Raw genomic sequence first — 17,077 nt, 5'->3', positions numbered from 1 at the left:
TCTTCTCCTCATTGGCTTTTTGAACCTCTTTTGCCAATTGAGTTAGCCTATTTTTCAAGGTGTTATTTTTTTTCAGCATTTTTTTGGGTCTCCTTTAGCAAGGTGTTGACCTGTTTTTCATGCTTTTCTTGCATCTCTCTCATTTCTCTTCCCAGTTTTTCCTTCACCTCTCTAACTTGATTTTCAAAATCCTTTTTGAGCTCTTCCATGGCCTAAGCCCATTAAATATTTATTTTGGATGTTTGGGATACAGAAGCCTTGACTTCTGTGTCTTTCCCTGATGGTAAGCATTGTTCTTCCTCATCTGAAAGGATGGGAGGAGTTATTTGTTCACCAAGAAAGTAACCTTCTATGGTCTTATTTTTTTTCCCTTTTCTGGGCATTTTCCCAGCCAGTTATTTGACTTCTGAGGTTCCTCTCCACACCTACCTCGCCACCAGCTCCTCCCAGCCAGCGCTTGGGGTCTGAGATTCAAATGCTGCTTCCCAGCCTCAGGGCTTTGGACGGGGGCAGGGCTGCTATTCAGTGTGAGATTAAGTTCAGGTGCTCAGGTGGGGGCAGGGCCACCACTTGAGGCTCAGTTCCCTCAGGGGGTTTATGCGGAGACCTTCAACAATGGATGCGAGCTCCAGCCTGCTTTGGGAGCCCCTGTCTGCTGCTGCCTCTGCTGCTGCCTCCTGAGGGGGCCTGAGTTATGGAGACATCCCACTCCCCTTATGGCTAGCCAAAAAGACCCTCTCACTGACCTTTGGTGCCTGTGGGTGGAGGGACCTGTGCTACTGCTGGAGATTCTGCCCCTGAAGCCTGCTTGGATATGCTCCTCTCGGTACTGCGCTGCCAAGGCAGGGCTGGGCTCTGCTCCGCATCTGGGGCACAATGGACCTTTGGCATTGGTTTTTCAGGTCTCTCTGGAACAGAAATCTCCTCCACTCTGTTGTTCTGTGGCTTCTGCTTCTCCAGAATTTGTTGGGAGTTCTTCTTTACAGGTATTTTATGGGCTGTGGGTTTGGAGCTAGAGTATGTGAATCTTTCTACTCCACCATCTTGGCTCCTCCCCCTCTAATTATAAAGTTCTTAAGGGGTTACACGTATTATCTTCCCATATAGAAAGATAAGTAATCTACTCTTATTGAATCCCTTATGATTTCTCTATAATGTTTTCCTTTTTATTTATCTCTTGAGTTTTATATTTGGAAATCAGATTTTCTATTTAGCTTTTTTTAAAACAAAAATGCTTGAAAGTCAGCTGTTTCATTAATCTGTCTATAGATCAAATATCTATTTTTTCCCTTGAAGGATTATGTCCGGACCTTTTGTGTAGGTTATTCTTGGTTGTGATCTCAATCCTTTTGTCTTCAGAATATTCTATTCCAAGCCCTCAGTTCCTTTAACATGGTAGCTGCTAAATCTTGTGTGATCCTGACTGTGGTTCCACAGTATTTCAGTGTTTTCTTTCTAGCTGCTTGAAATGTTTCCCCTTTGACCTGGGAGCCTTAGAATTTGTCCATGATATTCCTTAGAGCTTTTATTTTGGGTTCTCTTTCAGGAGGTGATTGGTGGCTTCTTTAATTTCTGTTTTACCCCCTGGTTCTAAGGTATCAGGGCAGTTGTCCTTGAGGATTTCTTGAAATAGGCCGTATAGGTTCTTTTTTGATCATGGCTTTCAGGTTATCGAATAATTCTTAAATTACCTCTCTTTCTGATCTATTTTTCAGGTCAGTTGCTTTTTTCCAATGAGATAGTTCACATTTTCTTCCATTTTTTCACTTTTTAAACTTTATTTTGTTGTTTCCTGATGTCTCATGGAGTCATTAGCCTCCACTTGCCCAATTCCAATTTTTCTGGAATTATTTTCGCCAGTGAATTTTCATAGTTCTTTTTCCATTTGGCAAATTCTGGTTTTTTTAAGTATCATTTTCTGAAGTATTTTTTGTGCTTCTTTTACCAGCCTGTTTATTTTCCTCCTTTGATTTAATTTCTTTACCTATTTTTTCCTCTACCACTTTTAATTTTGAAAATAATTTTTTAGCTCTTTCAGGAAGTCTTGTTGGACTTGTGGCCAATTCCCTTTTTTACTTGGAGGCTTTGCTTTAGTTGTTTTGATTTCATTGTCTTTTTCTGAGTTTGTATCTTACCCTTCCGGGTCACCATAATAGCTTTTTTCTGATCAGGTTCTTTTTTCTTGTTGCTGTTTGCTTATTTTTGTCCCCTCTTTTGCGATTTGGAACTTTATGTCGGACCCTGTTACTGGTATGGGGTGGGACTGTCTCAAGCTTCAGGCTTTTCCATACTGCTCCTCAGGACTCTTCCTCCCTTGAGATCAGAAGTGATACTGTCCCTCAGGGTTACTGCTCTTACTAAAAGTGCTCCTATCTTCCCTTGAACTAGGATGCAGAAGTGGGCGCAGGCAGTAGAGTTGCCAGCCAGCATCTGGTTCCTTGTGCCATGCTAGCACAGGGTCCCCTGAAGTCTCTTTCTGATCAGTTGCCAGGTCCTCCTCCCTTCTGTGCCTTGAGAGCTCCTGAAGCTGCTGCTGCTTCTGTTTCTACCACCTGGTCCCACCACTGGTGTCTCATGCACATGGGCTCCAGGCAAGCCTCCTCCCCTGTGTCACTGATTTCTCTTTCCGGCCTCCTACATTGTCTTGGGCTGGGAGGGTGTCTCAATCTGACCTTTTGTTGGCTCTGCCACTCCAGAATTTGATTGGAGGCATTATTCTAAAGTTGTTGGGTGAGTTCAGCTGAGTGCTTTCTCTACTCTGCCACCTTGGCTTGGCCTTCCCCTGATGCTTCATTGTTGTGTAATCTCTGACAGATTGTTGTGCCTCTCCATGCCTCAGTTTCATCACCTGTAAAATGGGGATCATCATCCCCTTACTACCTCCCTTTAAGGTTCTGGTTAAGGTAAATGAAGTGAGATCTGTAAGACACCATGGAAAGTGATTATTTTGGTTGTCTGGAGACTCAGACCTGTGTATGCCTACTCTTATCGATCAAGGAGGAATTTATTAAGGAGCATTAGTTAGGTGTCTGCTATGTGTCAGGCACAGGAGATAGAGGCCAAAGTGAAACAACCTTGGCCCTCAATGGGGCTTACATTCTATTGGAGAATATGTGTGCATATGTAAGTATCCATAAACTGTATACAGATAGATAAAGGATAGTTTGAGGGGGACCCTGGGGGAATCAGGAAAGGCTTCCAATACAAGGGGGACCTTGAGCTGAGTTGTAAAAGAAATAAGGCATCTAAGAGTGGAGGGTGAGAGGGGCATGCTCTCCAGAAAAAGAGATAGACTTCTGGCTGTGAGGAAGAGGGCGACGACCAGTATGGCCAGACCTTAGAATGCCTGATGAGAAGGAATGTGTAATGAGGTTAGAAATAGAAATTGGAGTCAGATTGTAAAAGAAGTCGGGCATTCAATGCTAAAGAGAAGAGTTGATCTTTTATTCTGTGTTCCTTATGGGATGGCTCTGTGTTTATTAAACCTTCCCTTTAGGAATTTCACCTTGGCAGCTGCATGGAGGCTAGATTAGAGTGAGGAGACACTTAAGGTCAATTAGAAGGCTGTCACACTAGGGTAGTTGAGAGGGGATGGAAACTTGAACCAGCATGGTGTCTCCTTGAGTGGAGAGAAAGGAAAGGATGCAGGAAATTTCCTGGAGATAGAATTGAGAAGACTTGGCAGCTGATTGGATGTGGGAATTAAGGATGGCATCGGTATTGCAGATCTGAGTGAAAGAATTTATATTATGGGCTACCTCAACAGAAAACGGGGAGTTGGAAAGAGGAGAGGGTCTTGGGGAGAGATGAGTTTTTGGACACACCCAGTCTGAGATGTTTCTGTGATGCCTGATTTGAAATGCCCCATAGGCAGTTGGTGATATGGAACAGATTGAGGCTGCAAATAGAAATCATATGCAGAGAGGTTATCTTCAGACCCCTGGGAACTGATGAAATCTCCAAGGGAAGTGTGATTGAGAAGAAGTCTCATGCTGAGCCTTGGAGACACCTCTAAGGTGGATGAGATGGAGGACGGCTTAGCCAAGGAGCAGTCAGGTCAGCAGGAGGGGGAGCCCTAGGAAGGTCATGAAGGATGAAGATGCAGAGCAGACAGTGGAGAGATCTTGGGTAACTTGGAGGAACACAGATGATTGGGGACTGAGGGAGGTGGACAAGCAGATAGGATGTGCTGAGCCCCAGGATGGAAGAGGGTGCACGACACAGGGAGCTGTCCCTGGACCACAGGGAATGGTGGACAAAGGTTGGGACCTCTGAACAGCAGATGATGATGCAGAGTCTGAGGGGTGTTTGGCCGAAAAGGAGCCATAGAGCAACAGCTTGAGGAAATGGTGGGGTCTGTTGACTCACATTTCGGTTACCTTCCCCTGAGGTTCAAGGTTTAATTGTGTGTCATCCACTGTCTGCTGCCCCTGACTTATATTGGTGTCGTCGGCCCCCTGACCCCCAGGAACTCAGATCTGCCATTGTTCTCGACTGGTCAGAGACACAGACTTTGGCTGCCCTCCCCAGGGGTCCAGGGGCAGCTCAGAGCTGTATCATCTCTGATGTCTCTCAGATCTGTGGTCTCAGTCATTAGTTGTTCAGGGACACGGATCTCAGCTTCTGATGGGAACTCCAGCCATGGTCCTGGATCTTTCTCCTACCCAGGGCAAGCCTTCAGACATCCATACTGTTGCTCCTGTGGCTTTACTCATCTCGCAGAGCCTGAGCAAAGCCACATAGGTAAGGTGACTTGAATCCTTGGGGTGGAAAGTCAGTCAGTTAGTAATCAGTCAATATTTACTACAGCCCTACTGTATGCCAGGCACTGTGCTAAGGACTGGACAATCCCTACCCTCAAGAAGCTTATAATCCAATGAAAAGTACAATTGAGAAAAGCTAATTATTGAATAATCCCCTTGTTCCTGAATCCTGGGACCTGGAGTTTGCTCTGTGAAGCTGAGTTTTTAAAATCTACTTAGAAAAAGTGGGTGGAGGCATCTTTGATCCTGGAATGTTTGTCTGAAGCTATGTCCAGCCCCAAGACTTGCTGAATGTTGCCTGTTGTGTTAGAGAAGGCCATCAGGGAGACCAGTGAGGGGGGGAAACATCAGAACTGGAAGGGGCCTGAGAACAGGGGATGTCAGCACTGGGAGGGACCTGAGAACAGAGAAATTAGGCCTGGTTGGGGCCTTAGGAGAAAGAATGTCAGAGCTAAAAAGACTTTAAAACATAGAAGGTCAGAGCCAACAGATCTTGAGGACAAATAAAACAGAATTTCATAATTGGGAGGGACCTGGGAAAATACAGTGTTAGAACCTAGAAATGCTGTAACCAGCAGAGCTGGAAAATACCTTGGACCAAAAACTGTTCAGATGTAGAGCCCTAGAATGGGGTCAAGGAGACGGGGACATATCAACATTGTCCACTGAAGGCGTAGGCTACTACTTCTTTCTAGAGGATTTGACATTTTTTGAGTCATTTTCCCACATTCTCATTTCTCCTCCTAATGTCTGGAGACTGCTACCATGAAGGGCCGTGGTTCTAGGTAGACAGTCCTTCAGAGTTTCCTCCGTGGGCCCTGTCTTGTTCCTAAGGGCCCCCTGTGACCACTCAAACATTTCCCCTTTCTCTGTTTCTGCTAGTCAATGGTGGCTATGGTCACTGTCACCTGACCCCGGAGAAGAAGAGCCTGCTGGGCATAGAGATGACAGACAGCCCAGTGCCCGTCTGCCGGCAGAGCCTGTTCATCCATACTGCCAACCCTGGGCCCCGGGACCACCCAATGCCCTCTGACCGACGCGTCCACATCGGGCAGGCCAACATGACTCACCCCGACAACAGGTACTGACCGTCCCTCCTTGGGAACGGCTTGTGAGGAGCAGCAGGTGCCCTGACTGGGGCCCTTTGGCTTCCTCTGTCCGTGTGATTGTCTCCCAAGGGAGCTCGGAAGGTGGGGAGAGGGTGTGGGGAAGATGGAACGAGACTCATGTTCAGATCTCAAAGTGCTCGCTGTTATTGATGCATAAAATAAAATGTGTCATAACCAATTAAACATGCAGCTATCAAAATGCTAACATAACAAGTTCACGGTCCCTGAATTTTAAGAATCCCTCATTATGTCCCCTTTGCCCCTTCTTTGCTGCACCCCTGATTAAGCCTCCCTCACTACCTTCTACCCTGGGTTTGAGTGCCAGGATAGTGTAGACAGAACCCTGGTCAGAGAGTCAGATTGACTGAGGGAATCCTAGCTACCTAACGCTTGAAGGGGATGTCTCAAGGGAGTAGTGAGCTCCCCATCATTGAAAGTCTTCAAATAGAGGCTAAAAGAATTTTTATTTGGGATGTTGTAGAAGCAATTCAGGTCCTAGCTGGTGGTTGGACAGGATATCTTCCAGCTCAAGAAGTCTGAGATGCTATGACTAGTGCCTGGAGTGTTGTGACAGTCTGCCTTATCTGACCCTAATCTCTCTGCTGACTTCCGGTCTCCCATCTCCACCTGGACTCATTGTCTTTCCCCTGAGCCTTCCCTGTTCCAGTTCCCCTTTCCAAACTTCCCCGTTTCTGCAGAGGGCATCACCACCCTGCCAGGTCCTTGGGCTTCAAAGCTACGAGTCCTCCTGGATCGTTCTGTCTCTCTTATCCCCGTGACCACGCTGTTGCCAAGGCCTGTCCATTTCACCTTTTCAGCATCTCTCCTCAGACACTGCTCCCATCCTTATGTAGAACCTCATCATCTCACACCCGGACTACAGTGTAGCTGCTGGTGGGTCCACCTGCCTCAGTCTCTCCCCACTCCAATCCATCCTCCACTCAGCTGCCAAAGGGATTTTCCAAACATCCAGGTCTGACCATGTCACCTAAACCCATCACCTGCCTGCAGGGTCAAATACAAATTCCTCACTTTGGTTTTTAAAACCCTTCATCCTCCACCCCTGACCTATACCCTCTTCTCCCTCCAAATCTTTTCAGTCTTACAAAGTCTTCTTTGGCCATACCCCTGCCGTGGATTCTGGGGGCTCATGACCCTGGCCTCCTGACTGCTTCTCACAGGAGACTGTTCATCTCTCAGTTCTGGGGATTTTCCCAGGCTCTCCCCCATGCCAGGAATGTCCTCCCTCCTCATCTCCACCTCCTGGCTTCCTTCTGGTCCTGGGTACAATGCCACCTTTCCTGCTTCCCCCTTGCTGGCAGTGCCTTCCCTCTGCTGATCGTTTCCAGTTTGTCCTATATAGAGCCTGTGTTATTTGCTGTCTCCCCCCCTTAGACTGGCAGCAGCTTGAGAGCAGGGGCCGTCTTTTGCCTTGCTTTGTATCCCCAGTGCTTAGCACATAGTAGGAGCTTAATAAATGTTTATTACCAGTCTAGAGAAAGGGAGGATTGTATGTATGTGTGTGTGGGGGGGGAGGTGAGGAGTGGAAAGGTGAGGAAGATAATGAATTCTGTTTGGGGCATTTTGAGTTTGAGGTGCCAGGGAGACCTCTGGTTCAAGATCAGTTGGAGTTGTAGGGATGTGGTTCAGGACAGAAGTTAGGGCTGGATGGAAGGACTGGAGAACCTTCGGGTAGAGCTAATAACGGAGCCCCTGGAAACTGATGATGCCACTTTTTAACAAATGAGGTAATATAAAGAGAAAGGCCCAGGACAGAGCCCTAAGGGACAGCCAGATGAAGAACTGTGATTTGGATAAAGATGTAGCCAAGGAGACTGGGAAGGATGGGCCAGCCCAGAAGGAGAATGAAAAAGGAGGGGTTTGACAGAATCTAAGAGAGAAGAGAGTGACCATGAGAGGAGGGCAATTAACAATGTCAGAGGGCCTGGAGAGGTCAAGAAGGATGAGGATACTTACTAGCTGTGTGACCCTGGGCAAGTCACTTAACTCCTATTGCCTTCCCCTCCCCCCCAAAAAAAGAAAGAGAAGGGTTGGGAAAAGGCAGTTGGTTTTGGTGACTAAGATCATTGGCAACTTTGGGTGGAGAATTTTTCTGGAGGGTTTTGGGTTACAAGAGAGTGGGAGGAGAGAAGGTAGAAAGTGAGTGATGGATGGCTTTCTGGAGGACTTTAGTTGAGAAGGGCAGATCTCCGATGCCAGGTAGCAGGGATGCCAGGACCTGGTGAGGATACTAGGTTTGTAGGCAGTAGAGAAATAGCGACAAGGCAGGGAAAGACAGAAGGTCACTGAGAGGGCAGTTGGCCAGAGGAGATGGGATGGAGTGGTATCAGGGTGTGAGAAAGGCTTCCTTCTCTTCAGCAGACACAGGAGGGAAGGAGGGGAATGTCCAAGTGATGTGAGCAGAGGAGGGGGAGAAGAGGGAGCTCTCAGCAAAAGACTTAAGTCCTCTCAGTGTGTTAGTTATGAGGTGAGGCCCTCAGCTCACTGTGAGAGTGAACAGCTGGAGGAGGGTCACTGCAGTGAGTCAGGTAGTGGACTCGATCATCCTTTGTTCTCAGAGGACCGATAACATCATGAGAGTGATGTCTTAACTTGCACTTGAATTGGATTTAAGTGACTCCCAAATGGGGTCGTGAAGAGTCAGACACAACTGAGAACAACCAAAGTGAATCAGTTAGGGAGAAGGAGAACGATGACCTTGTAGCATTGAGATTTACCATATACATCTGTAGCGGACCCCAAGTCAACATAGCTTTGGAATTTCCTCCAGTTCCATCCATGTATGTAGGAAGGAAGGAGGTGGAGGGTGGGGTTTAGCCAGGTTTGGATGGTCAGCGACAGGACAAAGCAGCGAGGCATTCAGGAGTCTAGGACAGTGTAGATTAGCCTAGGGGTTGAGATGGGGAAGGGGAGGGAAAGGGCTCCAGTCGATGACCTTTGATAGTACGGAAGGATGGAAGGAGCAGAGATCACAGTGGTGATGAAGACAAGTTTTTGTAGTAAAGGATGTGGAGGGATGGATGATTAGGTAAAGGAATTTCGGAGCTGTGAGCTCCCCATCCCTGAACGTGTTCAGGCCAAGGCTGAATAGTCACTTACTGATTAAGGGTGTTTTGGGGGCTTCACGCTGGGTTAGCTGAGATGCCCTCAAGGCCACTTTTGGCTCAGGGACTCCTGATTCTGTGATTCCTGACACAGCTGTATTTTGTTCCATATGTCCAGGGTTAAAGGGTGTGTCATTTACCCCAAAAGTTCATGCGTTTTGGACCCACTTCTCCTCAGTCATTTCCTTCCAGACCCTGAATCACTTGTTGGTCGGAACATTTTACATAGCTCAGGAGAATATTGATTAGAAGTCCGAGGAGCTCCTCCCAAGAGCCGGAAACCAGTCTAGCTGGTTGGGTGGAGGGAAGGCAGGAGAGGCAAATGCTCCCCTTGTGCCTGAGGGCCTTGGACAGACAGCAGGGCTGTTCCTCTCCCCTCCCCAAGAGCCTGCTCCTCACTAAGTATTGGAACCTGAGCCCCCTCACTTGCAGGGAGAAGGGGATGGCCAGGATGGGCTTCAAAACAGAGGAGTTTATATTTGATCTTCGGGCTCGAGGAAGTCATTAAATAAAGGTGTGTCATAGTCAGATATACTCCTTGGGAAAAAAAAAACAAGAGACCTTTGGGATTACCTCTTTATCCAGTAGACAAGACAGACCAGTGAGGGGATCGAAGGTACCCCAGCCAGGGCAGGGGGAAACTTTGGCATTCTCTCCCAGGGCTCCCCAACCTCTGTCAACAAGAGTCCTCCCACCTTTGATACAGGCAGAGCTTACAGTGTGCTGATACTAATTTTGTGGTAGAATCATCACCACCTCAGTGGCCACAGGCAGCTCACAGGTCAGCCCAACACACAAGGCCACTGTAGGAACTCAAGCGTGCACCCATAGGTATCCAGATATTGGTAACACCTGCCCAGAGAGCCTGGATTCCCTTGGTCTTATCGACTGTCTGCAGGCTGCCTCAGAATTTAGAGGGCACTTTGTGGAGCTGTCTGAAGCTTTCTTGTCCCCATGGATGAACTGTCCTGCCTCCTGACTGAAAAAAGACCCTGGAGAAGGAAAGCTCAAAATCTCTGATCATTCTACCTTCTTTCTTTTTATCTCTTCTTACCCAGCACCTGCTGGCTCTGAGATGCTGGGAGGGATGAGTCTTTGAAGAAATGGATTCTCTTGAGAGACCTCTCTTTGGAAGGAATTTAATCTCATCTTTTTGGTCCAGATCTTTGATTTCATTCAAGTGGGAGCTCCCAGGGACAAAATTTGGTTTCCAGTAGATTTCAGGAGTTAATGGGGCAATGTGACTGGCCCCAAAATAATTAACGTCTTAGTCAGTGACTTGGATAAGTTCGTAGCTAGCATGATCATTGAATTTTCAGGTGGCCCATAGCTAGGAGAAACAGCAGACATGCTGGCTAACATAGGAATTAAAACAGATCTCAGCAGAGGCTAAAGTGAATAACGTGAAATTGAACAGAGATTAATTCACAGTCTTACACTTGAGATTAAAAAAATCAACTTTGCACGTCCAAGATAAAGGAGCAGTAGTGAAACCTTTTCCTCATGGATTGAAGATCCCGGCCTTTGACTGCAGAGCTTGGTGGAAATGAACTATCTGTGATGTGGCCAGTGTGATCCAGGGTGACATTGGGAGGGGTCTGTTGTCCAGAGTGAGGAGGCTGATCATCTGTTCTCTCTTCGCCTTGGTCAGACCACATCTGGGTGTGAATTTCAAGTTGGGGCACCACCACGTTAGCAGGGATCTTGGTAAGCTGGTAGGAATCCGGATGAGGGCCACCAAGATGGTGAGGATGGTGCCAGCAAAGATCAGTAGAAGGAACCAGGCAAATTAAATGAGGAGCAGAAAAGGCTCAGGGGAAAGGATATTTATCTCCTTAGTTGTTGGGGGGAGCATGAGCCAGAGTCACACATCATAGGAGGATGTGGAAGGGTTGTGATCTTCATCTGAGGAGAGAATGCCCACATTCATGAGACCATGGAACTTTGGGAGCATTTGAGTCCAGTCTAGGAGTCAGTCAATAGATAGTTATTAATCATCTTGTGGGCACTGTGCCAGGTATAGAGACAGAAAGGAAAGCTCTTACCTTCAAGGAGCTTGTACCCATTAAAGATGGATACGAAGAAAACCTTAAGGCAATCTGAGGAGGAAAGGCAATGCCAGCTGAGGGGTCAGGGAAGGCCAAGGATAGTCATGAGAATAAGGTCTTGACTGGCACTTGAATTGGATTTCAGTGACTTCTCAGTTGGTTGGAGTGGCATATGCACTGTTACACATCCATATTCCCCCACCTCTGCAGAGATGGGAGGGAGGGCATTTTCTCATGTCTTCATCATCCAAGATTGGTCATTATAATTTTGTGTATCTTTTGAGTCCTATAAAGTTATAAACTTTATCTCAGACTTTTTAAATATTCTGAGCTCTCCTCTGGGAGTACTCACTCCCAAATTTCCAGAGCCCCTGTGAAGAGGGGAAAACATAATCCTTGGGAGCTCATCATGGAAACAGGGCTGGTTCTGATTTCACGAGGAGCTGTAGCCTTAGTGTTCGTCATGGGGGAGCTGAGCTTCAATGGGGAAGGTTATCAGACAGCATTGCCCAACGGCCAGCAGAGCAGGAGCTTGAGGAAATTTGGCTGCTGGGCCAGGGCTGTCTTGGGATAGCCAGCCAAGGAAGGCATTAGCGTTCACAGTCATGGTGAATGTCACAGTCACTCCCACCATGACTCCTTTGTCATGAGGAGGAGAACAGAGCCCTGGCTGGTGGAGTCATAAGACCTGCATTTTAATGCTGCCCTTTCGCCAGCCCCCACCTCTGGGGCAAAGGCAAGTCATTGCCCTCCTCCCAGCCCTGACATTCCCTGTTCTAAGGCCCCTTCCAGCTCTTGATATCCCTTGTTCTAAGCTCCCTCCCAGCCCTGACATCTCATGTTCTAAGCTCCCTCCTAGTTCTGACATTCTGTGTTCTCAGGCCTCTCCCAGCTCTGACATCCCCTGTTCTAAGTTCTCTCCAAGCTCTGACATCCCCTGTTCTAAGCTCTCCCAGCTCTGACATCCCCTGTTCTCAGGCCCCTCCCAGCTCTGACATCCCCTGTTCTAAGCTCTCTCCCAGCTCTGACATCCCCTGTTCTAAGCTCTCTCCCAGCTCTGACATCCCCTGTTCTAAGCTCTCCCAGCTCTGACATCCCCTGTTCTAAGCTCTCCCAGCTCTGACATCCCCTGTTCTAAGTCCCTTCCATTGTCAGGCATTCACCATATTTGAATCCTTCCCCTCAGCAGATTGCTTTCTTAATACTCTTTCTTCTTCAAATCTTGACCAGTTGGTCTTTTCCTTAGCTCCTCCAAACATGCCCATCTTCCTCTCTCCGCCACCTCAAAGTCTCTTCCTCCATCCTTTCCTCGAACTCAGAACTTGACTCTGTAGCCTGGTTTCCAGCCTCCACCATTTTAACTCAAACTGCTCTCTCCAAGGTTCCCGGCGGCCTTTTCTCAGTCCTCATCCTTCTTGGCCTTTCTAAGACACCGCTGACCACACTCTCCTCTCTTGGAGTTCCTGACCCTGCCGTCTCCTGGTTTGCCATCAGCTTGTCTGACCAGACCAGACCCCTCCTTTGGCGTCTTTGCTGGGGGGTTCCCCACTATTCTCTCCTGGGCTGTCTTCTTCATCTTGCTGAGCTCATTGGCGCCCATTGGTTCAATGATCATTTCTGTGCAGAGTCCCCTCAGATCTTTCTCCAGCCCCATCTCTCTGGAGCTTTAGTCCCATTTTTCCAATTGCCGGTTGGATATTTCAAACTGGATTCTTTGGAGACGTCCCCAAATTGAACTCATTCTCGTAGCCACTGATTCCTTCTCTCCTTTTTAGACTATGCTGTATCTTTCTGATGTACCGTTGTTCTAGTGTCCAATGGGGGTGAGTTTGACATGGCCTTACTCCTCACTCTCCCTTACCCCATGTACCAATGAGGTGCCAAACCCTGACCTTTCTGCCTCTGTAGCTTTATACTTTCAGACTCTTCTCTCCACTCATACAGTGGAAAGCTGCCTCATCACTCTTCACCTGGATTATTGCAGCAGCCTCCTAAGGGTCTCCCTCCCTATTCCAGCCCAGGCTTTACTTGCTGCCAGAAAGATTGATTCACTCACTCAGTAGTCTCCTAGGGCTCCCTACTGCCTCTAGGATTAAATGTAAGTTTAGTTTTAAAGCTGGGCTCCAGTCTGGCCTCGTGAGACATTACTTTCCCTCCTACGCTCTGCAGCGTAGCCTAATCTCACGTCTTCATTTTTGTGAGAGGCTAGCGTGGCTTTATTCTCTTTATCCAGTGGACTAGAGCACCGAGTACTTTTGTTTTTGATTTTTTGTTCTGGGGATGCGTGTTGGAGGGGGTGGGCTAGCAGGGAGGAGCCAGCAGGACGAGGCAAAATCTCCACCCAGGGAAGTCTTGAGGCAAAAATAGAATCATTGGATGTGAAAGCCAGAAAGGACAGCTGCTTACAGACTGTTCGAATGTAAAATGTGAGGGCCGGAAGGGCACTTAGAAATTATCTAGTGGGTTCCCCTTCTTTTTACAGGAGAGGAAACTGAGGCCCAGAAAGGGAAGAGACTTGCCTAAGGTCTCACAGTTTGGTGAGTGACTCAAGTGGGATCCAGTCAGTCTTTGACCTAGGTGTTCTGATCCTAGCCCCAGGGCTCTCCCTTCCCCGCATTATCCATTAGTGTTTCTGATGCTTTCATTTCGGCCCAAGATAGTCTAGTCACTGCCACTGGTACAGGGAAGCAGAGAACGTTGGAGCTGGAAGGGACTTGAAAGGTCATTTTGTCCGACTCCCTCATTTGACAGAGAAGGAAATGTAGAACCAAGGTCCTTGGACTTTCATAATCAAGCCCCCGAAGAGTGTGTGTGGTGAGCTTGAGTGTTTTTTCAGTTCACTTCTGTTCACCTACTATGTGCCTCCGAGAGATGCAGTAGTGATGAGAAAGAAGGAGAAAGAGTGTGCTCACAGGAAGGCAGTTGGTACATTCCCTTGATCAGTACCTTGTTATCATCCACCTTCAGAAGTTTTGGGCAGAAGAGGGGCAGGTTGCTTGGGGTGACAGCTTACATAATTAACAGCTCTTTAATTAAAAACTTTTTGAAGAAGATGGCAGTTTTAAAAATGCCTGAGTCAGGGAAAAGTCGAAGAAGAATTTAAAATTAGAAGCAGATTCTACGTACCCAAGGCGTCTCCTAAAGTTGTCAGTGGCCTTCAGAGCCCTGGGAACTTGATTCCCCCAGGGCCCTCTGGGTCAGGGGAGAGCCGGAGCCAAGGATACAGAGAGAGCCCTGGGTGAGGAGAGATGCCAATTAAAAAAACCCGATCCGCTTTCTGGGCCTGTAATCCAAAGCCGGGCAGGGGCTTTGTGCTTTACAAAAGAAGAGCGCGCTGGGGTCGGGTTCAGTCTTCTCTGCCCGCCTTCTCCTCCCTCCTTGGGGCAGCACACTCACGCTCCTGCCCCCTTTCTCTTCTCTCCCTGTGCTGCTCTCCCTCCAGCTCCTCAGCATTCTTCTTCTCTCTGAGCCTTCCCCCACTCCCCTATTCTCCAGCTGCCCTCTCCACCTCGTCCCCATCTCTTCACATTCTTTCTTTCAATCCCCCCTCAATCTGACCTTAAGTTCTTTGTGACACTCTTTCCTCAAAAGCCCCCCACAAAAGTGGTCATCCTTCTTGGATCTTGGCTACGGATCTAGAAGGTCCTCAGGGTCAATTAGTTCCAACTCCCTCATTTTACAAAGAAGAAAACTGAGACTGACTTCCCCAAAGGGAGTAAGAGTCAGAGCTGGGATTTGAACCCAGTACCTCTGACTCCAAATATGAGACTCTTTCCACTGTAGTTCTCTGCTTCCCATTCCCCAGTCTTTTGTCTTTGTCTTGTGCCTCAGTAGTCTAGCACTACTAGTCCCTTCCTGTGGAGATCCTGTATGTGCCCATCTGAATGTGAGCTCAGTGGGGGCAGCAGGCAGCCCACAAGCATTTATTCAGCACAGACACAGTGCCAGGCTGGTGCTGGTGCTCTCGCTCTCTCTCTCCCTCCCTCCCTCTCTCCCTCCCTCCCTCTCTCCCTCTCCCTCTCCCTCTCTCTCTCTCTGTCTCTCTCTCCCTCCCTCTGTCTCTCTCTCCCTCCCTCTGTCTCTCTCTCCCTCCCTCTCTCTCTCTCCCTCTCCCTCTCTCTCTCTCTGTCCCTCTCCCTCCCCCCCCTTCCTCTTCCTTTCTCTATGTTTCTCCTCTCTCTCTTCTGCTTCCTCTTCTTTCTGTCTGTCTCTCCTCTTCTCTCTTCTCCCCCCCCATCCTTCTCTCTGTCCCCCCCCATCCCTCCCTCTTTCCTTCCTTCCTTTAAGGTACCTGTTACATAAAGCAGCTCAGCTCCTGGGCTAGCGCCTAGGAGCCTGATCTGGCATCCCTCTAAGTGACCCTTCTTGACCTTCTCTGTTCCAGGTGTCCCCGGTTCCAGGACCCTTCGTGCATGAATGGAGGAAGCCACCCTCCTCAACAAATCAAGCAGGAGTGTGTGAGCGACTACAAGGCCGGGTCGGACTTCTCTGCTGCCCGGAGGTTTGCTGAGGCCTGCCCTCCAGGGCTACACTCTGACCTTGACCTCATGAGCAGCAGCCCCTTTACAAATCCCTCCCCGTCCTACCTGCTGAGCAGCGAGCATCCTGCTCTGGGCTCAGCCTCCTTGGGAAGTGGTGGGCCGCCACTGCCACCCCCTGTGCCAGTCCACTTCCCAGCAGGCACCATGAAGAGGTGCTGTTTCTCCATCCTGCAGCCACCTTCCTCCTCATCCTCCTCTGCTTCCCCCTTATCCATGGAGGGCCTTGACATCACTACCATCATCCGCACCCCTCAGGCCTCCTTGGTTACCTGTGTCAGCGGCATCCGGCCCAGCCCTATGGGCATGCCTCCCAACCCCCCACCACAGCATGGAGCACCTAAGCCTCCCCGACCCCCAGCCAACCACCCCTGCAGCCTGCCCTCACCACCAGCTTGCCTCGTCCCACTCCCTGCCGAGCGGGAGAGTGGGGACCGTGACCTGCTGCCGATGCAGCCCTTGCGGCACCTGGAGGGTGAGGGGGCCGGCCTCCGGCTCTCCATGAGTGGGGCCATCCCTCAGCAGGAGGCCTCCCACGGGGGCCTCGGGGGCCCCAGCCACAAGGTGGGCTTCCTGAAGCAGGAGCCGGCCGATGACTACTCCTCCAACCCGGAGCTATATCCTCCTGCCCACCCTCCCCCCCATCACCAGGGCTTGCCACCCCCCTACCACTTGCATCAGCAGCTGGGGCTCCACCTCCCTGGCTCCCCCAAGGCCCTGCCCCCCAGTGATGGAGAAGAGCTTGAGCTGGGTGGTGGGCGGCAGGTGTGCCGCTGGATTGACTGTGATGCTGCCTATGACCAGCAAGAGGAGCTGGTACGTCACATTGAGAAGACCCATATTGACCAACGCAAGGGCGAAGACTTCACCTGCTTCTGGGCGGGCTGCGTACGGCGCTACAAACCCTTCAATGCCCGCTACAAGCTGCTGATTCACATGCGGGTCCACTCCGGGGAGAAGCCCAACAAGTGTATGGTAAGTGTGGCCAGCACGGCCTCCTCACGGCCCCCCTCCTACCCCCACTACTGTGACGTGATGTGACGGGAATCTTCTCTTGTGGTTGTTGGTTTTACCTGTTGTGGCCTTGGACAAGGGGCACGATTGGATGTGTAGAGAGATGGCACCATGATAAAAATAAAAGAAATGGTTGTTGGCAGTAGACAGAGCCAACATGTGGGCTGTGGTGGGAGCCCAGGGCTCCTCTGTTATGGGTCCTGGGTCCCCAAGTCGTCAAGAGTGGAGACGTCACCCTCTGTGTCACCAAAACACCTTCCCTTGCCTCTGCTTGTGCCCACCTCTGTTGGTCTACTTTTGGTCTTTGGGATGACACAGTCACAAATGTCTTATAATTGGGCTGTCTTTGGCCTTGGTGACCCAGCCTTGAGTTCAGGTGTTTCTCTGCTCCATAACTCATGAGGTCTGTGCCTGCCCCAGCAGAGCCACTTCTAAATCAGTCACGTAGTTAGTGGAGAAAAAGACAGAGAAATGGAGAGA

General features: G+C 49.2%; 1 protein-coding gene across 3 annotated transcripts in view; it reads left to right on the top strand.

The window, feature by feature from the left end:
• Window positions 1-17,077, top strand: part of GLIS1 (GLIS family zinc finger 1) — a 249,851-nt gene that overhangs the window by 121,557 nt on the left and 111,217 nt on the right. For all 3 annotated transcript variants that reach the window (XM_072649517.1, XM_072649516.1, XM_072649518.1), the window contains 2 exons: window positions 5,646-5,844; window positions 15,430-16,558. In XM_072649517.1, coding sequence (XP_072505618.1) covers window positions 5,646-5,844; window positions 15,430-16,558 — 1,328 coding nt within the window. The remainder of the gene's footprint in view (window positions 1-5,645; window positions 5,845-15,429; window positions 16,559-17,077) is intronic.

This window comes from Notamacropus eugenii, chromosome 2 (genome assembly GCF_028372415.1).
Source record: "Notamacropus eugenii isolate mMacEug1 chromosome 2, mMacEug1.pri_v2, whole genome shotgun sequence".
Lineage (NCBI taxonomy): Eukaryota > Metazoa > Chordata > Mammalia > Diprotodontia > Macropodidae > Notamacropus > Notamacropus eugenii.
Note: the sequence above shows the minus strand (reverse complement) of the source record. Positions and strands in the feature narration are given on the sequence as shown.